We start from the raw sequence: 24,881 nt of genomic DNA, 5'->3' as shown, positions 1-24,881 counted from the left end.
ATACCTTTTATGTTTGTTGCTCAACATTAAAAATATTAAATGACATCAAAGTGCAATGTTAAATCATAGCTTATTTACAACACATATAATCTGAAATATTCAGGACAAACATCGTCAATTTCCGTGCTGCATGTTATGTTGGGTATAGCATAAAGTATTTTAGGAGCCAAATGAATGTTGAAGTATAAAAAAAACTCTTTACTCTGTATCAAGCCAGTGCCTCCATTTCGCAAATCATTCTTAGCTCAATGCTACATGGGATATCTATCCATTTCAAGTCCGAAGGGAAATAAAAAGCCAAACAGTTTTCTCTTGTTTCTCCATTTGGCTCACTAATTCCCCAATCCTGGAATATCATTTGGTCATTGGTTCCGTGTTTTACCCATGTACCCTCAGTATCAATGTCTGTAAAGCCAATAAAGAAAGCTCGCTCGTCAACTAAAAGGTTCAGAGAGTGAGAGGGATAAAATATATACATATCTGACAATTACACGAATATCATACAACTTATATTTGTATGCACTACCTATTAGCTGAAATTACCTTAAGTAAAGTTCACGTAATTGAAATGAAAAAAAAGAAAATATTTTTATTGCAAACTTCATTTTGTTTAATGGGATATTGTAAAGATTGGGTAAATATAATACTTCTTAAAATACGAAACAATGCCATTTTGCGATCTTAATTAAGCCTTAAAAACAAAATTTTTGAAACAATTGTTTTGAAAGCCATCAATCAGAGACAAAGTGGAAAAAAGATAAATTTGCAGATGAACATACCTGTATTAGTATATGTTGAGTTAATTAACGCTTTCAGATAGTTGTTCTCTTCTTCACTGCCCACTGTAACAGGGTAAGCATTTAATGCTTGACACGTTTCCTTTAAGAAAGAAAAAAAGGTTTACTTTTTAAATTAGTAAATGCTATCATCACTAAAGCTATACAATATTAATGTTTATAAAAGGATTGAAATTAAATATAGAGGTCTATGCTGCTTTCTTGTACAATCCAATAAACTTACTAACATAACCCGACAGCCGTACCAGTTTGACAAGTCATGCCGAGTTTTGTATTATGCCCCCTTCCTTTATATGTAAAAGTATTTTGTTATACATCTTGATTTTCATATGAATTTAAAAAAAAATTGTTATGAAAATTATTTGAATTTTGTGTCTTGTTTGTTTTTCAATTATGACCGGAAAACTGCTTGTCAGTTACCATGTTGTTTGTTCATTCGTGTCCCTTAACCTTTTTGTATGGACAAAGTCCCTTTACCTTTAGGTATGGACAAAGGCAAATGCAATTAAATGTCACATTGCGTTTCAATTAACATTTTTACTGTGTCGATTTAGAAAAGTGTGTAAGATATATTCAATTTTAACGTATATGAAACAATTTGTTCTACCAGAAAGTGTCCATTTGCATATAAATCCAGCTGTACATGTAGGACATAGAAAAAACAACCAACAGAATATGAAATAGGCAAACATATGAAATTTATAAGATTTTTGTCACACCATTTGATTATTTATTAATTCAAAACTCGAATGTAACAAAAAAAGATATGCTTACCAAGCCTTGCCTAAAGTTCATACTTTGCTCTGTAATGAAGTAACATGAATTCGCTAAGCTATTCCAAGCTTCTGTACAGCCTGTATCGATTGAAATATAAAATATATTTAAATATCTTTGTGATACACTGGTATTGAGATGTAATGGGACATGATCTTACTCCAATCATATTTTTAAAACTACTTATTGGCCTGAAGTTATCAACTACTAGAAAAGACAGCAAGGCGATACAAAAGTCAGAACAGATGTCAAAGTTATTTACAGTCTAGCTCCTGGCGAGACTACTTTCTACGAGTCGTATATCGTAATTTACGTTCTGCGTTCGTTAAAAAAGTTAATAAAGTGATTATAAGTATCTTTATTTGTTTGTACTTCATTGTAATGTTGTCTAAATATTGTTTGACATATCATAGCTATACATGTACTTTAGATATAAGACACATATACCATTTTCTGCATCTGATATTTCGTAATAGAATCCTAAAGTAATTCTAAAAAAATAGGTCTCTCATTTGAAATTTATAACAAGCCATTGTGTTAAATGTGTTAAATTTAAAAAGAGAACTTTATATTTATTTATCTTTCCTTTTTAATTTTTTTTTTGGAAAAGTAACATTATTTAGTTTAGTCACATGATACACTTAAATTTACAGTAAGGATAACACCCTTTGGTCTATGAGAAATTAACATTTCAAAAATAGTGAGCTGTAATAATATGTGTTAATTTACCTTAAATAGTTTAAGAACAGAAGACATTAAACTTACGCTGTTGCATATAGTATCTAAAACCTTCATCTGGTCCTGATGGTTGAGTAGAAATATCAAAACCGGCGGCACAGCCCGTGCATTTACCAGTATCCCGTACATGAAATACACTTTTACAACCTGAGTCTTTTACACATTCAAACAAACAGACAGATGTATCGTAGATTTGTGTTTTATCAAACACGCTGTCCATATCCTTACATAATTTTCCATCAGCGTTTTCTTTCCGTTTAAACAGTAATTTAGTTTCACCGTTTGTCAAAGCAAAAATTGAGTAAAAATAAAAACCGGTGACAAAAATATGGTGACGCTTCATGTTCCGAGAAAAAAAACTGTCTAGAATAGAAATCCAAGTATCTATACTGGACTAAATATAAATTATTTTATTATAATTGATAAAGTAGCTTTATTTGTCTTTCGTTTAATTCTATAAAATAATTTTCATTTATATAATATTAAAAGTAATCTTACAGGTATGATGCGTTTATCACACTTACATATATTAACTTATATGTCCTTTCGTTGTTAATCTTTAAGGTGTATAATAAAAAATAACTTCAAAGTATGTACTATATAATATTTTCCTCGAATGACATCTCGCTTTTTTAACGAAGCACAAAGCTCTGCGGCACTGTTGTTGTTTCTTTTTTATCTAATATTTGTGTCTTTAGAAATGAAACTCAACAATAACCTATACTATGAATAAATTATCAGATGGTGTCAGTAAATCATTTTCTGAAATCTATTTGAACTGCAATTATAAATCACAAAGGAGAAATCCATTAGTTCGTCGTGTTTTGTTTTTTTAATTGAATGACGTTTCAGTAATTAATTATACTCTTGCCAATATATGTATAGCAGTGAAACATAGCGTGACACAGGTACCTTTTGTTATACGTATTTGTCAAATTAAACGCTTGTTCTATTAAAAGTAAATCAAAATTATTACGACCTGGGTAATAATACCATGAAGACCATGCTAAGAAAACTTATACTTATATAATAAAATCTGGAAAGGAAGAAACCAGAACTATATAATCAGTATCTAAAGCAAAAGGATATCCCTCGTTTGCAATAAAGCAAGGGTTTTGGAAAGGAATAACTAATTTAGTGATTGTTGGTCGACTAACTCTTTACTTTGGTAAAATTTATATATATTTTTCAAAATTAAGCCAGGGTTTTGCCTGAAGAGCAAAGTTGAACAATTCCACATGCCATTTAAGGCGTGCAAAATGATCATTATTATGATAAGTTATTATAAATACATCTGAATTAATTATCTTACACTTTATCACAAAAAATGTATTTCAAAGATTCGTACTACCTACATGTGTTATTGCTCAATATGTACCTAATATTTTACAAAAGTCTGAGATATCAAAGAATCTCACATGTTTTATTTTATCTTATTGTTCATGAAATGTGCAATAACATGCACTTTTAAATTCAAACGATTGTTCAAGATTTAACTGAAGATCTTTAGCTATTTATTCACAGAGAGGTAAAATGCTTATTTTTGAATATTCAATTAACCAGTGTCTTCATTTTGGAAATAAGTCACAACCCTTCCAATTTCAAATTGATAGAAAATATGTTTGGTTTCTTGTTATAGTTTCCAAACAAAAGGTCATTTGCCATAAAGATGAATTGTCTTTGCTCCCTTTGCTCTTTTTTGGCAATTTGTATGATTATAGTAAATTAGTATTTTGTATCAAATTCAAAATACTACTTTGTTTACATTTGGCTACCTTTACCACACATAACTGCACGTTCAGCGCTACTTTCTTCTGTTGTTTAACATCTAACATGCTCTTAATCTATTAAAAGATATTATCAAACACATGTTTGATATTTCAAAAGAATTTAATAAATATGGATTTCCATTGGGCATAACGTGTCTTTTAAGGGACACAATTTAGGTTTTCTGACATGATGGGACTACTGGAAATACATGTATTTCAAATTTTCATACCGTCATATAAAAGTATGTACAAATAAATTGTGTGCAAGTTTGCTTCTTTCAGTATCTAAAATGAAAGCAATTAAAATGGTAAGTTCAAAACATCTGAATGGAACAGGTTTTAGAAAAAAGTTTGCAGACCTGCCTCATCAAGGTTTCGTTGTATTTTCTTTTAAAGTTCAGATGGCTTGATTTTGTTTAATTTCCACGATGTATATAATATGTTAAAGAAATCGAATTGTTCAAATGCAAATATGACTTATTTTAACATATCAGATAAGATGATGAATTAACTATTTTCAGGTCGAATTTCATTTTTATAAAGCATGGCTTTTGAAATGTCATTTCATATATTTTTGTTTTTTGAATTAAATAATGTTTGCATATACCAAATAGCATAGTTTTTGTTCTGTAAACAATATCAAGGACAAGTGCACTTTCAATGTAAAATGTTTTAAAAAAAAATGAGCGTTTTGAAATACTACAACTCATTGTTATCTTATTCTGTTGTTGAAATATAAAATCCACCAAGTATGATAACAAATATTAGATGTCATTGTTTTCAAGTTAGTCAAACGGGTGACTTCCTAAACAGACATCATATTGAGTATTTAAAAGTAAAAGCGAGACAAAAAAGCACTCAGGTCTGTGAATCGTTTGGCATTGAAAGGTTGATGACACGGGACGCTTTTGTCCCGAAAATAATGCTCTATAATAACATTTCTCTTTTCTTATTTGTCTCTGTTAGTTTGAGATTTACTCGTAAATGGAAAAATGTCATATCACATATCATTTTACATAACAATAGCCCTATTATAAAAGTGATATCGATTTGGTATTTGAATTGATATTTTAAAAGTCAAACGAATAAAAATATTGATTGCCTTACCCTATCACAGGCTTATTTCATAATTGTACACTTTTTACATTTGTTTTTTTTAATGATAGTGCCTTTTTTAGATGTGAGATAGACATGAAAAAGCATTTTCACAGGTTGAAAACTTAGTAATGCATAAATGCATGAATGAATGAATGAATAAATAAATAAATAAATAGTTAATAAATTAATTAATTAATTCATTCATTCATTCATTCATTAAAACTAAACATTTTATATTACTGATCAGTTAATTATAAAAAATATCTGATTGATTAAGATGGCTATATACAGTACATAAGTTCTAAACTTAAGATATAAAAGGCAGTTAAAACAAACAATTGGATACAAAAGAATAAATCATATATAGATCGACTAAGAATTATAAATGAAAATTAAGCAAAAAAGGTTTTAAAAATATACATGCATGCAGCATTTTGCCAATTCGGTATTCATTTCTCGGTCCGGTTTTAATCAAAAATATTTAAACCCTTTTTCATCTCAATTTCATCATGATTATTCCGGAAAACAAGAAGAGCATGTTTTGAAATTGTGCACACAAATAGTAGCCCAGAACTGTTGCAAACAGTATATGCATTTCAAAATAAAATTTTTATGCTCGTTTTTATTTTTAAATAAAAATATCAGTGGAGTCCCTAGAAAAGGATAAACATATGAACCTCTTTAACCATTTGGGTTAAATATTCTCTATGTCATTGTAATTCCATCGTTGTTGGCCGTAAAATGTCGCCGATAACATTAGATCTGAGATATTGTGTTTGTGATTCTTGAAGATCGTTCAACATGACATTAATTTTGCATTTGTGGTATTTAAGTTCCTTATTTTTATCTTTTTCTGCTTGAATACTGTATCATAGCCCTAAGAATATAGTGCCTGCTTTGAAGTTTGACTTCCAAGGGATCACTTTTTTCAAATATTGATTACCTTCATTTTTTCAGAATTTCATTTAAATCAGTTTGGAAACGTACGCTGGCTATCATGACAATTTCACGAGCGAGTCACATTTAAGGTTCTATGATAAGACATCTGAAAATGTGTCTCAATTCAAAATTTCAACATTTCATGCTTTAATATTGAATTCTGCTACAGTTTGTGTAAGATGGCGTGAACGATATCACAGATTTAACACAACCGTTCATGAAAAGGCTCAATCAAACCGAGTTTACAACATTTTCCATTTTGACCTTTCGGGAGTTCTTATCATTTTTGTCTATTTTTTATGTATGATATACTTAAATGCCTATATTTATTTCGTGTGCAATTCACAAGAAGTTTCAACTGAACTGAAGATTGTCATCAAGTTCCCTTGTAAACATTGTTTTCAATTCGTTATTTGTAATTGCAAGGATAAAAACTAGAAATTAACAATATGATATTCAAGACATTATAAATGTGAAATTATATCTGCTCCAAAAATCGTGTATATCTATTTCTTTACAAAAGGCTCCTTGTGTCTGAGGAGTTGTCTTCCAGGGTTGAAGCATCAAAATTGCAGTACCTGCGTCGAAAGATGTGACTAAATCGGTTCAAATTACTGGAGTCTATGAATCTCTTAGGTGAGGTGGTTTTGCCCCCTGTTGTTGCTTAAAGTTTGTAACACCCAAGGTAAGCCAAAATCATCTTTCCTGTGTCGGTGCCATATGACCTAAATTGTGTTGGTGTGCTATAAAACCAATCAAAACAAATCTTTACAAGAATTATGTATATATATTTGTATCCGACCGTGATACCCTTTTTTGTTTGTTGCTCAACATTAAAAATATCAAATGACATCAAAGTGCAATGTTAAATCATCGCTTATTTACAACTTAAAAATATTGAAACGTATAATCTGAAATTTTCAAGACAAACATCTGATGCTGCATTGTGTATTGGGTATGCATAAAGTATTTTGGGAGTCAAATGATTGTCCTAGTATAAAAATATTCTTTACTCTGTATCAAGCCAGTGCCTCCATCTCGCAAATCATTCTTAGCTCAATGCTACATGAGAGATCTACCCATTTCAAGTCTGAAGGGAAATAGAAAGCCGCACAGTTTTCTCTCGTTCCTCCAGTTGGCTCATTATTTCCCCAATCCTGGAATACCATTTGGTCATTGGTTCCGTGTTTTACCCATGCACCCTCAGTATCACTGTCTGTAAAGCCAATAAAGAAAGCGCGCACGTCATCTGAAAGGTTCAGATAAAGAGAAGGATAGAATATACATGTATTCATATCTGACAATTTAACGAACATCATACAACTTATATTTGAATTCACTACCTATTTTCAAAGAAAAGTTTACGCAATTGAAATGAAAAATAAAAGATCTTGATTGCAAACTTCATTTTATCTAATGGGATCTTGTAAATATTGGCTAAAAATAATATTTCTCAAAATACGAAACAAATGATATTTTGCAATCTTAATTAAGCCTAAAAAACAAAATCTATGAAACAATCGTTTCGAAAGGCATCAATCACAAACAAGGGGAAACAAAGATAAATTTGAAGCTGAATATACCTGTATAAGTATATTTTGAGTTAATTAACGCTTTCAGATAGTTGTTCTCTTCTTCACTGTCCACTGTAACAGGGTAAGCATTTAATGCTTGACACGTTTCCTTTAATTTGAGAAAGAAAAGAATATGGTTTACTTTTAAAACTATCATCACTAAAGCTATACAATATTAATGTTTATGAAATTTTAGAAAATTTAAAGGGATTGAAAATGAATATATAGGCTTGTACAACTCAACAAACTTACTAACATAAACCGACAGCCGTACCAGTTTGACAAGTCAACATGCCGAGTTTTGTATTATGCCCCTTACTTTATATGTAAAAGTATTTTGTTATACATCTTGATTTTCACATGGATTTAAAAAAATAATTTGTTATGAAAATTATTTGAATTTTGTGTCTTGTTTGTTTTTCAATAATTACCGGAAAACTGATTGTCAGTTACGATGTTGTTTGTCAATTCGTGTCCCTTTACCTTTTGGTACGGACAAAGTCCCTTTACCTTTAGGTATGGATAAAGTCCCTTTACCTTTAGGTATAGACAAAGTCTCTTCACCTTTAGGTATGGACAAAGTCCCTTTACCTTTTAGTATAAACAAACTCCCTTTATCTTTAGGTATGGAGAAAGTCTCTTCAACTTTAGGTATGGACAAAGTCTCTTCACCTTTAGGTATGGACAAAGTCTCTTCACCTTGAGGTATGGACAAAGTCCGTTTACCTTTAGGTATGGACAAAGTCCCTTTACTTTTAGGTATGGACAAAGTCCCTTTACATTTAGGTATGGACAAAGTCTCTTTACTTTTAGGTATGGACAAAGTCTCTTTACCTTTAGGTATGGACAAAGTCTCTTCACCTTTAGGTATGGACAAAGTCTTTTTACCTTTAGGTATGAATAAAGTCCCTTTACCTTGAGGTATGGACAAAGTCTCTTTACCTTTAATTATGGACAAAGTCTCTTCACCTTTTAGAATGGACAAAGTCTCTTCACCTTTAGGTATGGAGAAAGTCTCTTCACCTTTAGGTATGGACAAAGCCTCTTCTTTTTTGGGTATGGACAAAGTCCATTTACCTTTAGGTATGGACAAAGTCCCTTTACCTTTAGGTATGGACAAAGTCTCTTCACCTTTTAGAATGGACAAAGTCTCTTCACCTTTAGGTATGGACAAAGTCTCTTCACCTTTAGGTATGGACAAAGTCTCTTCACCTTTAGGTATGGACAAAGTCTCTTCACCTTTAGGTATGGACAAAGTCTCTTCACCTTTAGGTATGGACAAAGTCTCTTCACCTTTAGGTATGGACAAAGTCTCTTCACCTTTAGGAATGGATAAAGTCCCTTTACCTTTTGGAATGGACAAAGTCCCTTTACCTTTTGGTATGGAAAAAGTACCTTTACCTTTTGGTATGGACAAAGTCCCTTTACCTTTTGGTATGGACAAAGTCCCTTTACCTTTAGGTATGGACAAAGTCTCTTCACCTTTAGGTATGGACAAAATCACTTTACCTTAAGGTATGGACAAAGTCTCTTCATCTTTAGGTATGGACAAAGTCTCTTTACCTTTAGGTATGGACAAAGTCTCTTCACCTTTTAGAATGGACAAAGTCTCTTCACCTTTTGGTATGGAAAAAGTACCTTTACCTTTTGGTATGGACAAAGTCCCTTTACCTTTAGGTATGGACAAAGTCTCTTCACCTTTAGGTATGGACAAAGTCTTTTTACCTTTAGGTATGGACAAAGTCCCTTTACCTTTAGGTATGGACAAAGTCTCTTCACCTTTAGGTATGGACAAAGTCTCTTCACCTTTAGGTATGGATAAAGTCTCTTCACCTTTAGGTATGGACAAAGTCTCTTCACCTTTAGGTATGGATAAAGTCCCTTTACCTTTTGGAATAGACAAAGTCCTTTTGTATGGAAAAAGTCCCTTTACCTTTTGGTATGGAAAAAGTCCCTTTACCTTTTGGTATGGACAAAGTCCCTTTACCTTTCAAATGCTATCAAGTGTCGCATTGCGTTTCAATTACCATATTTAGAAAAGTATGTAAGATATGATCGATTTGTAACGTATATGAAACAATTTGTTTCCACCAGAAAATGTCTATTTGCATATAAATCAAGCTGTACATGTAGGACATAGAAAAAAACAACCAACACAATATGAAATAGGCAAACAAATGAAATTTATGAGATTTTTGTCACAACATCTGATTATTTATTAATTCAAAACACGAACATAACTAAAAAGATATGCTTACCAGGCCTTGCCTAAAGTTCATACTTTGCTCTGTAATGAAGTAACATGAATTTGCTAAGCTATTCCAACCTTCTGTACAGCCTGTGTCGATTGAAATATAAAATATATTTAAATATCTTTGTGATACACTGATATTGAGATGTAGTGGGACATGATCCTACTCAAATAATATTTTGTAAAACTACTTTATTGGCCTGAAGTTATATACTATTCAAGAAGACAGCAAGGCGATATAAAAACCTAAACAGAGGTCAAAGTTATTTACAGTCTAGCTCCTGGCGAGACTACTTTCGACGAGTCGTATATCGTAATTTACGTTCTGCGTTCGTTAAAAAAGTTAATAAAGTGATTATAAGTATCTTTATTTGTTTGTACTTCATTGCAAAATTTTCTAAATATTATTTGACATATCATAGCTACACATGTACTTCAGATATTAGACACATATATCATTTTCTGCATCTGATATTTCGTAATTGAATCCTAAATTTATTCTAAAAATATAGGTCTCTCATTTGAAATTTATAACAAGCCATTGTGTTAAATGTGTTAAATTTAAAAAAAAGAAACAATATATTTATTTATCTTTACTTTTTTATGTTTTCTTTGAAATGTAACTTTTTTTTAAAATAAGTCACATGTTACACTTAGTTTATACAAATTTATTTTAGTTCGAATGTGTTGGAAGCTTTAAGCTCATTGAAACACTCTCGAGTCCGATCCTGGAACCAAACAGTTCTAAGCAATGATTGTGAAAGTTCTTGCTCAAGGAAACAACGGCTTGCCCCTGACACGGTCTGAACCCACGCGGTCAGCAAACCTTAGATTACTAGTCTGACGCGTTAATCACTCGGCCACGCCGCCACTTGCTATGATACACTTGAATTAACATAAAGGATAACACCCATTGGCCTTTGAGAAATTAACATTTCAAAAATAGTGAGCAGTAATAATATGTGTTAATTTTCCTTAAATAGTTTAAGAACAGAATACTTAAAACTTACGCTGTTGCATATAGTATCTGAAACCTTCATCTTGTCCTGATGGTTGAGTAGAAATATCAAAACTGGCGGCACAGCCCGTGCAATTACCAGTATCCCGTGCATGAAATACACTTTTACAACCAGAGTCTTTTGCACATTCAAATAAACAGACAGATGTATCGTAGATTTGTGTTTTATCAAACACGCTGTCCATATCCATACATAATTTTCCATCAGCGTTTTCTCTCCGTTTAAACAATAGATTAGTTTCACCGTTTGTCAAAGCAAAAATTGAGTAAAAATAAAATCCGGTGTCAAAAATATGGTGACGCTTCATGTTCCGACACAAAAAAAAAACTGTCTAGAATATCTTACTGGACTTAAATGATATATTCCACTCAGGTATTGAAAAGAAAATTAAAAATGGTACAAATTCAATTCAACAATTTAATTGATATAATAGATTTATTTGTATTTCGTTTAGTTGTATATAATTATTGTCATTTATATGATCTAAAAAGTAATTCAGGTTTGAAATGTTTACTAGTATCACTCTTTTATACATTAACTAATAATTCCTTTATTATTAATATGTGCCATATAAAATGTTGGTTTTTTTTCTCGAATGATATCTCGCTAGTTAACGAAATACAACGATCTGCGGTTGTTCTTAATTTTTCATTACATTTTTATATATCTAGAAATAAAACCAGCCAATGACTAACACCATAAATAAATTAATTAAATAAATGATTAGATAGTGTCAGTATATCATTTCCTGAAAACTATTTGAACTGCAATTAGAAATCACAAAGAAGAAATCCATAACTCCATCGTTTTTTTCTGTAATTAATTATACACTTGCCAATGGGTGTATAGCAGTGAAACATAGCGTGACGCGGGCATCTTTTGTTATACGTATTTGTCAAATTAAACGCTCTTTCCATTAAAAGTAAATCGAAATTAATACTACCTGGGTACCATGCTAAGAAAACTTATACTTGTATGTTTAAGTATGCCTTGAAAGAACTTGTATGTTTAAGTATGTCTTGAAAGAACTTTTATGTTTAAGTTTGTCTTGAAAGAACTTGTATGTTTAAGTATGTCTTGAAAGAACTTGTATGTTTAAGTTTGTCTTGAAAGAACTTGTACGTTTAAGTATGTCTTGAAAGAACTTTTATGTTTAAGTATGTCTTGAAAGAACTTGTATGTTTAAGTATGTCTTGAAAGAACTTGTATGTTTAAGTATGTCTTGAAAGAACTTGTATGTTTAAGTTTGTCTTGAAAGAACTTGTACGTTTAAGTATGTCTTGAAAGAACTTGTATGTTTAAGTATGTCTTGAAAGAACTTGTATGTTTAAGTTTGTCTTGAAAGAACTTGTACGTTTAAGTATGTCTTGAAAGAACTTGTATGTTTAAGTTTGTCTTGAAAGAACTTTTATGTTTAAGTTTGTCTTGAAAGAACTTGTATGTTTAAGTATGTCTTGAAAGAACTTTTATGTTTAAGTATGTCTTGAAAGAACTTGTACGTTTAAGTATGTCTTGAAAGAAAGAACTTAAATAATAATAAGTATTTTCAGCATAAGGTTATCCCTCGAATGTTGTAAAACAACTATAACAGTAAAACATTGTCAAAAAGTTCAGATAAGTGTTTTATAGCATCTGTTCATGAGAGATTAAGAAATTGCCACGTTATTTCTCAGTCCTTAAAAACCGCTTGAAGCAGCATATTATCCTAAAAAAAGACATTGTATAAATGATATGAACCAATCACCAATCATTTAGCGATGTACTTTCAAGAACTGTCACTGAAAGTTAATAGCCGTAGATACAGAATAATACAATTTTAGTTGAGTTCAATAATTTATGGCTTAAGCCTTGTGGTTCGTCCGGGACCCCTAGCATTCAGCGTAACTCACGTCACGACACGAGCATTGTTGCGTTCATGATATACAAAACAAACAAACAAAAAAGCATTAAAAAACATTCTTGAATCTTAACTTTTCCCCGAAGTGTTTACTTCAGAGGCACGTGGTGTTTCTGGGCGCACCATTGAAATAACCCTGTTTAACAAAGGAAAATTTTATTAAAATAAAAAGAAATATACACAGATTGAAATCATTTCGGGGAAATTCCTTCATTATCTCACAGAGCAAGTAGATATGGTCGAACTCCTCGAAATGTACGAAAGACATGATTTCATTCACAAAAAAGTCAAAATATCTATATGAAAGTTTATTTTTAAAAAATGTCTGAATAATAAAATGGATATACAGAACTAAAAATATAAACAGCAATATCATGTAAACATATACAATTGCGTACAAATAATGATAAAAAGCGGAGACAGGAGGCAATTTTAACCCTTTGTGTTAAACATTGGCTTATAAAATATAGTGTATAGAAATTCACTAGAATAATGTTAAGATATTAAAGGGGCACTATTGAGGGGGTTTCTTTCCGTTTAAACAGTAATTTTTATATATCTAGAAATAAAACCAACCAATAACTAAGACCATAAATAAATGATTAGATAGTGTCAGTATATCATTTCCTTAAAACTATTTGAACTGCAATTAGAAATCACAAAGGAGAAATCCATAACTCCATCGTTTTTTTTCTGAATTGAAAGACGTTTCAGTAATTAATTATACACATGCCAATGGGTGTATAGCAATGAAACATAGCGTGACGCGGGCACCTTTTGTTATATGTATTTGTCAAATTAAACGCTCTTTCCATTAAAAGTAAATCGAAATTAATACGACCTGGGTACCAAGACCATGCTAAGAACACTTATACTTGTATGTTTAAGTATGTCTTGAAAGAAAGAACTTAAATAATGATAAGTATATTCAGCATAAGGTTATCCCTCGAATGCAGTAAAACAACTATAAAAGTAAAACTTTACAAAAAGTTCAGATTAGTTTATACTATCTGTTCATGAGATATTAAGAAAGGACCCTAAGCAGCAACTCACTCTAAAAAACCATCAAGATCACAAGAAAAAGAACATGGCATTATAGCCAGCTGCCACAAAGTACAAAGTATCAACTGCTGTCGTGAGTATATAAATCTGAAAAAGGGGATCCCTCGTGGGCATTTTAGACACATGTAACAGTAATATGTAGGACATTGTAGGACTAAGAGTGTCCGTGTATGATCGTGTAAGAAAATGAAAGGTGCAAAATCAAAATTGTTTTGTTACTTCACTTTCTATTAAAGTAATTCTGAATAAGTGTTAAACTGGACGTTGTCACCCGGAAAAAAAACCTTGTCATTAAACATTTTACAATATGAATAAAATAATACATTAAATTTAATATTTAGATCTTGAACTTCATTTCTTCGGATTTCACATTTTTGGATTTTGTAGTGTAAATGCGAAAAAACACTGAAATACGTAAATCATCCATAGAAGATGTTTGTACTTGAACCTTAAACTTAGAAATAAAAACGAAATTATTAATTAGTAAATTGATGAGTTTTGTTCTTTACAGAGATTTTTGACTAATCGGTAGGACTCTAGCAATACGGTAAAAAGACGTATTAAAAACGACACAACCGTATTGCAAAATATATTTCTATACGTAATAACTGGGTACATTAATTCATTCGTTTTTGATAATAGTTTGCATTGTTGTCAATAGAGAAATCCACTCGAGTCTATAAAGAATTATTGATGAAAGGTATGGTTTTGTCCCGTCCCGAACATAGTCTCCCCATATTTTATTTGTATTTCTTTTGTTCTCCTTTTTTGAAAGATTTAAAACGTCATAAATATCAATTTTATACTCTTTAAATAAAACAATATCATTTACTTTATACAATAGTTCAATAAGTCTTTTGTTTAAATTGAAATCCAATTAGCGAAAATTGTCAGTATCAAAAGAATACTTGACAATCAAACGTGGTCTCGTTTTCAATCTATTATAGACATTGTACAAGAAAAGCATTGATGCAAAGCATCAAAGGGCGTCCAAGCAAGAAATGCAGAAAGTATGAAGATGAACTAGTAGACATATGATGACAAGATATTCTTATAAACTTTTCAATGGTTAATTGGTTTTTACCAGAATGAACGGACGAAAGACATTGTTCATTATGAACTTTGATTGGCATGCTAGAGTTTAGAATATTACTTGTTATTTCTTTATGATCGTGATTATTAAAAGCAACGGATATACATGTATACAATCATTTATAATCCATATGTGTAACGCATGATCAACATCACACTTGTGGAATTGTCCCTTATTATGTTATCGCTATTAGCAAAGACCCCCTCTTAAGGTATCTGTTCACACTTAGTAAAATTATGACACTGGTTATATAACCATATTGATCATGTTGAGCATAATTGTTTATTATTCAATAATTGTAATATCTATTTTAATATAAAAAATACAGATTTTATGAATATTGTTTTCCTCTCTTTTTTTTGTGTTTTATGTGCTATTTCAATACTGAATTTTTACGTTTACTACTCTTTTTTTATTCAAATTGTAAAATAAATTTTTAGAATTCAATTGTCATATTGACCGACGATTATAAGTCAAAATTGAACTGGAAAAAGTCAGTAAATTATGGTTAATCTTTCAATATATAATATTGTTTATTCTTAAACCATGTACATGTACATTTGTATTTTTCTTTATCATTTTTTAAATTATCAATCAAAGGAATAATTCATAAAATCTAATTTGTAACTTCGGCTTCTTTACAAAACACGAATAACAAATTAAATAAAATGTTTCAAAGTTGATAGTGTCATTTTAATACCATAAAGTACCTTTTTTCTCAATTATTGTACATATTTATTGTTTTTATCTCATAAAGATAAAATGAAACATGCTATTGTTGTTGTTGGTGGTTTTTTTTCGAATTGTATGTTTATGTATAATAATAATCAATAAATTTGAGAGTTGATCTATGTTTATTAATCATTGTAACCAAACTAAGTGACAAGCATTCATTTTGGAAAAAAAAGCTTATTTATCTGTAAAATATTTGTTCTGTTCTGTAACGATATCAAACATCTACTCCAAAACCGGGAGAGACCGGACAATAAACGTGTGATACTATTCGCCGGTCACTAGTAAATCCCGGGAGAGACCGGAAATTACCGATAGGTGTACATCCCTCTATAAATAGATTTTCGGAATGTTTAGGTCATCAACTCATCATTCTATTTTAACATACCATAATAACCCACTGTGTACTACAAAATGGTAAATAAAAACCCGAAGAGACGGAAAAGGTTATTTCATTTAAAAATGTTTGCATTGCGAAATTCTCCAGTTCGCTATTCATTGTACATATCGCGACATTTCATTTTTAATTAATAATACTCAAGCACCCTCATACCGATCGGAATGATCGGCTTTTATTATGACCGACTAAAAGGCTCGAGAAGTTGCTGTCGCCCTTTCACAAAATCTGATTTCATTCCATAAGGGGCGCCGCGCTTCAGCGCGGACGCCAATAAATGATATGAACCAATCATTAATCTTTTAGCGATACTGTCATTGAAAGCTAAATAGGTGTAGATACAGAATAATACAATTTTAGTTGAGTTCAATAATGTATGACTCAAGCATTGTGGTTCGTCCGGGACAGGCACCCTAGCGTTCAGCGTTACTAACGTCACGACACGAGCGATGTTGCGTTCATGATATACAAACAAACAAACAAACAAAAAAAGTATTTAAAAAAAAATCTTGAATCTTAACTTTTCCCCCGAAGTGTTTACTTCAGAGTCACGTGGTGTTTCTGGGCGTACCATTGAAGCAACCTTCTTAAACGTTTGAAATTAAATAAAATTACAAAATTAAAATCATACATAGATATAAATCATTTCTGGACAAACTCTTCATAATTTCACAAAGCAAGTAGATATGGTCGAACTCGAAATGTACGAAAGACATGATTTCATTCATAAAAAGTCAAAATATCTATATTAAAGTTTATTTTAAAAAATGTCTGAATAAAAAAATGGATGTACAGTACTAAAACAAACAGCAATATCATGTAAATATTATACAATATTATTGCGTACAAATAATATTAAAAAGCGGAGACAGGAGGCAATTTAAACCTTTGTGTTAAACATTGGCTTATAAAATATAGTGTATTCACTAGAATAATTTTAGAATATTAAAGGGGCAATATTGATATATTTTGTACATGAAATGGTAGGGTTTTTTGTGTAACTGTCTATTTGACTTTTTTAGGATTTGAACCCCATTGGAATGAGCCCCTTTAATATTTACCCTCTTTTTTTAATATGAGGTTTTCCGACATGATGGGACTACTGGAAATATATGTTTTTTTTCAAATTTTCATACCGTCATATAAAAGTATGTACAAATAAATTGTGTGCAAGTTTACTTTATTTAGTATCTTAAATGAAAGCAATTCAAATGGTAAGTTCAAAACATCTGAATTAAATAGGTTTTAGAATAAGGTTTGCAGGCCTGCTGCATCTAGGTTTCGTTGTAATTTCTTTTAAAGTTCAGATGGCTTGATTATGTTTAATTTCCACGATGTAAATAATATTTTAAAGAAATCGAATTGTACAAATGCAAGTACTAGTTTATTTGAATTTATCAGATAATTAAATAACTGATTTCAGGTCGTTTTCATTATTATTCTGTTGTTTCAATGAAAAATCAACCAAGTATGATAACAAATATTAGATGTGATTTTTTCAAGTTAGCAAAACGGGTGACGTCCTAAATAGACAACATATTGAGTATTTTAAAGTAAAAGCGAGACAAAAAGCACTTAAGTCTATGAATCATTTGGCATTGGAAATGATTGATGAAATGAAATGCTTTTGTTGCGAAAAATAATACATATATTTTCTATTCATAATTTTCTTTGTTAGTTGTAAATGGAAAAATGTGATATCACTCAATATCACTTTGATAAATTAAAATAGCCCTTATAGTATAATGATATTGATTTGGTATTTAAACTGATGTTTCAAAATCAAACGAGTGAAATATGTCAATATTGTCCTCTCTTTAACAAGATATTTTTATAATCATACACTTCTGTTTCATTTGTTGATATTGACTTGTTTTCAGATGTGAGCTAACCATGACAAAACAATTTCATAGGTTGGTTCGAAAACCAAATAAAGCATGAATGAATGAATGAATGAATGAATGAATGAATGAATGAATGAATGAATGAACGAATGAACGAATGAACGAACGACTGAACGAACGAACGAAAAATATAAATTATCAAATAAATGAATAAATAAATTAATTAATAAATAAATAAGTGACCCAATGAACGAACAAATAAATAAAAAACAAATAATTAATAAACAAATGAATAAAGAATACACGCCGTGTCTATATCAGATATTGTATAAATAAAGGGAATGAATCATTATACATATGGCGATATACCAGACATTGAATAAATATAGAGAACCATGTATTCATTCGGCGACCGTTTTTCATTAACTATTGTCATTAAAGGTTAGACAGGTGCAGAATGATACCAGTTCTAGGTAAATCAAATGGATGAAATTAATGCCTCGGATAACATTATTGAACATCGTGATGCAATAATAGGTTTCCTGTCATTCATTAATGCTTCAAACGCTCTCTTTATATTGGGCTATATGAAGCCTTCAAGAGATTGAGAAAAAAATGCATTAATTTATCTTTTAACCAAACGAACGTGTCGAGAAAAGGGCCCGTTTAGGATTTGCCTTAAGTGCCTTAAGTGCCCATGTTGCCAGTCGGCATAAATTTGTAATGAGTTCGTGTGACTCAAACGTGAGGAAAGAAAGCTGAAACAAGATATATTCAAACAAAATATATTTATTAAACAACTAAACACATCAATGCTCATATGGCAACTGCCAAACAGACAAACAAATAGTTATCAAAACAATCAAATAGAATAGTTACCAAACTGATAAATGTAATAAATGTAACAATGCATTTTGCTACTGATTTAAATATTTATTTCTGAAAGTTATACTTACTAACCTGAAACAAGGTTTATTCAATATATATACTTAGTGAACAACGTAAACGTTAATGGTCAATTTACAACTGCATCGATGCATACATTTGTCGCCAGACCATCGGCTATTCAGTTACGGGTGATAGGTTAGTATGATCGCATTGTAAGTAAAAATTTAATAGGAAAAGTATAAAGGATAACTGGAATTGAGATTATGGAGTAACCTGGATTGTTATTAATGAAATGGACTGTCTCGGATATTAGAACGGCACATCATACAATTTAAATGGTAAAACACGGCATCAAGGCGTTCGATGTTGGACTCTATATCGTTATAAAACATTATGATATTGTCAAGATAAATAAGACAATCCTCATGGTTGAGGCTCCATCCATCTTTAAAATGGTGCGGGAGCAATTAGCGTCAGAATATGAGGGTGCATCACTGGAGGTTGCACTAGTAAACACTAGAAAACCTTTATCAGTGTTACATGCAGACAGACGGCCAACACATAAACGCTTACAATTAGTAAGTTTTGAGAGATTAATAGCAAAAATTATTCATGAAAACAACACACATTTCATATTTCTGATAAGTTTATTGTCAAAACAGTCTGATTGGGTTGTACAAGAAAGCTGCATAAACCTCTATGTTTAATTTCAATCCAATCTTCAATTCAATATTAATTACCTTTATTTTTTTTTCTTCAAAATTTCATTCAAATCAGTTTGGAAACATACGCTGGTTATCATGAGATATTTCACGAACGAGTCACATTTAACACATCTGAAAATGTGTCTCAATTCAAAATATCAACATTTCATGCTTTAATGTTGAATTCTGCGACAGTTCGTGCAAGATGGCGTGAAGATATACGTTATAGATTTAACACAACCGTTCATGAAAAGGCTCAATGAAACCGAGTTTGCAACATTTTCCATTTTGACCTTATGGGAGTTCTTATCATTCTTTTCTATTTTTTTATGTATGATACACTTAAATGCCTTTATTTATTTATGCAATTCACAAGAAGTTTCAACTAAACTGAAGATTGTCATCAAGTTCCCATGTAAACATTGTTTTCAATTGCAAGAATAAACACTAGAAATTAACTATATGATATTCAAGACATTATAAATGTGAAATTATATCTGCTCCAAAAATCGTGTATATTTATTTCTATACAAAAGGCTCATTGTGGCTGAGGAGTTGTCTTTAAGGGATGAAACATCAGAATTGCGGTACCTGCGTCGAAAGATGCGTTTAAATCGGTTCAAATTACTGGAGTCTATAAATTTCTTAGGTGAGGTGGTTTTGCCCCCTGCTAAGAATGATGTATACATATTTGTATCCGACCGTGATACCCGTTTTTGTTTGTTGCTCAACATTAAAAATGACATCAAAGTGCAATGTTAAATCATCGCTTATTTACAACTTACAAATATTGCAACGTATAATCTGAAATATTCAAGACAAACATCGCCAATTTCTGATGCTGCATTGTGTATTGGGTATGAATAAAGTATGTTGGGAGTCAAATGATTGCCCAAGTATAAAATTATTCTTTACTCTGTATCAAGCCAATGCCTCCATCTCGCAAATCATTCTTAGCTCAATGCTACATGAGAGATCTACCCATTTCAAGTCTGAAGGGAAATAGAAAGCCACACAGTTTTCTCTCGTTTCTCCATTTGGCTCACTAATTCCCCAATCCTGGAATATCATTTGGTCATTGGTTCCGTGTTTTGCCCATGCATCCTCAGTTTCATTGTCTGTAAAGCCAATAAAGAAAGCTCGCACGTCATCTAAAAGGTTCAGAGAATGAGAAGGATAAAATACAACTATAACTGACAATTACACAAATATCATACAACTTATATTTAAATGCACTACCTATTAGCTGTAATTACCTAAAGTAAAGTTCACGCAATTGAAATGAAAAAAAGAAAATATTTTAATTGCAAACTTCATTTTGTCTAATTTGATATTGTTAAGATTGGGTAAATATAATACTTCTTAAAATACGAAACAAGGGCCATTTTGCGATCTTAATTAAGCCTTAAAACAAAATTTCTGAAACAATTGTTTTGAAAGGCATCAATCACAGACAAAAATGAAACAAAGATACATTTGCAGCTGAACATACCTGTATAAGTATATTTTGAGTTAATTAACGCTTTCAGATAATTGTTCTCTTCTTCACTGTCCACTGTAACAGGGTAAGCATTTAATGCTTGACACGTTTCCTTTAATTTGAGAAAGAAAATAATATGGTTTACTTTTAAAACTATCATCACTAAAGCTATACAATATTAATGTTTATGAAATTTTAGAAAATTTAAAGGGATTGAAAATGAATATATAGGCTTGTACAACTCAACAAACTTACTAACATAAACCGACAGCCGTACCAGTTTGACAAGTCAACATGCCGAGTTTTGTATTATGCCCCTTACTTTATATGTAAACATATTTTGTTACATGTATTAATCTTCACATGGATTTAAAACAATAATTTGTTATGAAAATTATTTGAATTTTGTGTCTTAATTGTTTTTTTAATTATTACCGGAAAATTGCTTGTCAGTTACCATGTTGTTTTTCCATTCGTGTCCCTTTACCTTTTGGTATGGACAAAGTCCCTTTACCTTTAGGTATGGACAAAGGCAAATGTAATTAAATGTCACATTGTGTTCCAATTAACATGTTTGCTGTTTCGATTTAGAAAAGTGGGTAAGATATATTCAATTTTAATGTATATGAAACAATTTGTTCCACCAGAAAGTGTTCATTTGGATATAAATCCAGCTTTACATGTATGACATAGAAAGAACAACCAACAGAATATGAAATAGGCAAACAGATGCAATTTATAAGATTTTTGTCACAACATTTGATTATTTATTATTTCAAAACTCGAATGTAACTAAAAAGATATGCTTACCAAGCCTTGACTAGCGTTCATATTTTGTTCTGTAATGTAGTAACATGAATTTGCTAAGTTATTCCAACCTTCTGTACAGCCTGTGTCGATTGAAATATAAAATATATTTAAATATCTTTGTGATATACTGATATTGAGATGTAGTGGGACATGATTCTACTCAAATCATATTTTGTAAAACTACTTTATTGGCCTGAAGTTATCAACTACTTAAGAAGACAGCAAGGCGATATAAACGTCACAACAGAGGTCAAAGTGATTTACAGTCTAGATCCTGGCGAAACAACTTTCTACGAGTGTATATCGTAATTTACGTTCTGCATTCGTTAAAAAAATTTTTTACAGTGATTATAAGTACCTTTATTTTTTTTTGTACTTCATTGTAATGTTGTCTAAATATTGTTTGACATATCATAGCTACACATGTACTTTAGATATAAGACACATATACCATTTTCTGCATCTGATATTTCGTAATAGAATCCTAAAGTAATTCTAAAAAAATAGGTCTCTCATTTGAAATTTATAACAAGCCATTGTGTTAAATGTGTTAAATTTAAAAAAAGAAACAATATATTTATTTATCTTTACTTTTTTATGTTTTCTTTGAAATGTAACTTTTTTTTAAAATAAGTCACATGTTACACTTAGTTTATACAAATTTATTTTAGTTCGAATGTGTTGGAAGCTTTAAGCTCATTGAAACACTCTCGAGTCCGATCCTGGAACCAACCAGTTCTAAGCAATGATTGTAAAAGTTCTTGCTCAAGGAAACAACGGCTTGCCCCTGACACGGTTTGAACCCACGCGGTCAGCAAACCTTAGATTACTAGTCTGACGCGTTAATCACTCGACCACGCCGCCACTTGCTATGATACATTTGAATTAACATAAAGGATAACACCCATTGGCCTATGAGAAATTAACATTTCAAAAATAGTGAGCAGTAATAATATGTGTTAATTTTCCTTAAATAGTTTAAGAACAGAATACTTAAAACTTACGCTGTTGCATATAGTATCTGAAACCTTCATCTTGTCCTGATGGTTGAGTAGAAATATCAAAACTGGCGGCACAGCCCGTGCAATTACCAGTATCCCGTGCATGAAATACACTTTTACAACCAGAGTCTTTTGCACATTCAAATAAACAGACAGATGTATCGTAGATTTGTGTTTTATCAAACACGCTGTCCATATCCATACATAATTTTCCATCAGCGTTTTCTCTCCGTTTAAACAATAGATTAGTTTCACCGTTTGTCAAAGCAAAAATTGAGTAAAAATAAAATCCGGTGTCAAAAATATGGTGACGCTTCATGTTCCGACACAAAAAAACTGTCTAGAATATCTTTACTGGACTTAAACGATATATTGCACTCAGGTATTGAAAAGAAAATTAAAAATGGTACAAATTCAATTCAACAATTTAATTGATATAATAGATTTATTTGTATTTCGTTTAGTTGTATATAATTATTGTCATTTATATGATCTAAAAAGTAATTCAGGTTTGAAATGTTTACTAGTATCACTCTTTTATACATTAACTAATAATTCCTTTATTATTAATATGTGCCATATAAAATGTTGGTTTTTTTTCTCGAATGATATCTCGCTAGTTAACGAAATACAACGATCTGCGGTTGTTCTTAATTTTTCATTACATTTTTATATATCTAGAAATAAAACCAGCCAATGACTAACACCATAAATAAATTAATTAAATAAATGATTAGATAGTGTCAGTATATCATTTCCTGAAAACTATTTGAACTGCAATTAGAAATCACAAAGAAGAAATCCATAACTCCATCGTTTTTTTCTGTAATTAATTATACACTTGCCAATGGGTGTATAGCAGTGAAACATAGCGTGACGCGGGCATCTTTTGTTATACGTATTTGTCAAATTAAACGCTCTTTCCATTAAAAGTAAATCGAAATTAATACTACCTGGGTAACATGCTAAGAAAACTTATACTTGTATGTTTAAGTATGTCTTGAAAGAACTTGTATGTTTAAGTATGTCTTGAAAGAACTTTTATGTTTAAGTTTGTCTTGAAAGAACTTTTATGTTTAAGTATGTCTTGAAAGAACTTGTATGTTTAAGTATGTCTTGAAAGAACTTGTATGTTTAAGTATGTCTTGAAAGAACTTTTATGTTTAAGTTTGTCTTGAAAGAACTTGTATGTTTAAGTATGTCTTGAAAGAACTTTTATGTTTAAGTTTGTCTTGAAAGAACTTGTACGTTTAAGTATGTCTTGAAAGAAAGAACTTAAATAATAATAAGTATTTTCAGCATAAGGTTATCCCTCGAATGTTGTAAAACAACTATAACAGTAAAACATTGTCAAAAAGTTCAGATTAGTGTTTTATAGCATCTGTTCATGAGAGATTAAGAAATGTCCACGTTATTTCTCAGTCCTTAAAAACCGCCTGAAGCAGCATATTATCCTAAAAAAGACATTGTATAAATGATATGAACCAATCACCAATCATTTAGCGATGTACTTTCAAGAACTGTCACTGAAAGTTAATAGCCGTAGATACAGAATAATACAATTTTAGTTGAGTTCAATAATTTATGGCTTAAGCATTGTGGTTCGTCCGGGACCCCTAGCATTCAGCGTAACTTACGTCACGACACGAGCATTGTTGCGTTCATGATATACAAAACAAACAAACAAACAAAAAAGCATTAAAAAACATTCTTGAATCTTAACTTTTCCCCCGAAGTGTTTACTTCAGAGGCACGTGGTGTTTCTGGGCGCACCATTGAAATAACCCTGTTTAACAAAGGAAAATTTTATTAAAATAAAAAGAAATATACACAGATTGAAATCATTTCGGGGCAATTCCTTCATTATCTCACAGAGCAAGTAGATATGGTCGAACTCCTCGAAAAGTACGAAAGACATGATTTCATTCACAAAAAAGTCAAAATATCTATATGAAAGTTTATTTTAAAAAAATGTCTGAATAATAAAATGGATATACAGAACTAAAAATATAAA

General features: G+C 30.9%; 1 protein-coding gene across 1 annotated transcript; it reads right to left on the bottom strand.

Annotated features, from left to right (window-relative positions):
- Positions 1-20,200: 20,200 nt before the first annotated feature.
- On the bottom strand, positions 20,201-23,824 carry LOC132747035 (lithostathine-like). Its single transcript, XM_060736349.1, has 4 exons — positions 22,871-23,824; positions 21,867-21,946; positions 21,069-21,168; positions 20,201-20,727 (listed from the first exon to the last, which is right to left on the bottom strand). The coding sequence occupies exons 1-4, from the start codon at positions 23,184-23,186 to the stop codon at positions 20,498-20,500; spliced, it is 726 nt and encodes a 241-aa protein (XP_060592332.1). The 5' UTR covers positions 23,187-23,824; the 3' UTR covers positions 20,201-20,497.
- Between the last annotated feature and the right edge of the window lie 1,057 nt (positions 23,825-24,881).

The sequence above is a fragment of the Ruditapes philippinarum genome, unplaced genomic scaffold (genome assembly GCF_026571515.1).
Source record: "Ruditapes philippinarum isolate M1 unplaced genomic scaffold, ASM2657151v2 ctg3618_1_1_1_1, whole genome shotgun sequence".
Lineage (NCBI taxonomy): Eukaryota > Metazoa > Mollusca > Bivalvia > Venerida > Veneridae > Ruditapes > Ruditapes philippinarum.
The sequence above is the reverse complement of the archived record's forward strand: the minus strand, read 5'-3'. Positions and strand labels throughout refer to the sequence as shown.

Bases quoted from the DNA above. Each gene is read 5' to 3' on its own strand.
- LOC132747035 (XM_060736349.1), bottom strand. From the start codon at position 23,186: ATGAAGCGTCACCATATTTTTGACACCGGATTTTATTTTTACTCAATT. The intron at 21,947-22,870 runs GTAAGTTTTAAG...CAATCGACACAG, and splicing joins CAGATACTATATGCAACAGC to GCTGTACAGAAGGTTGGAAT. The intron at 20,728-21,068 runs GTATGTTCAGCT...TGAACCTTTTAG, and splicing joins CTCAAAATATACTTATACAG to ATGACGTGCGAGCTTTCTTT.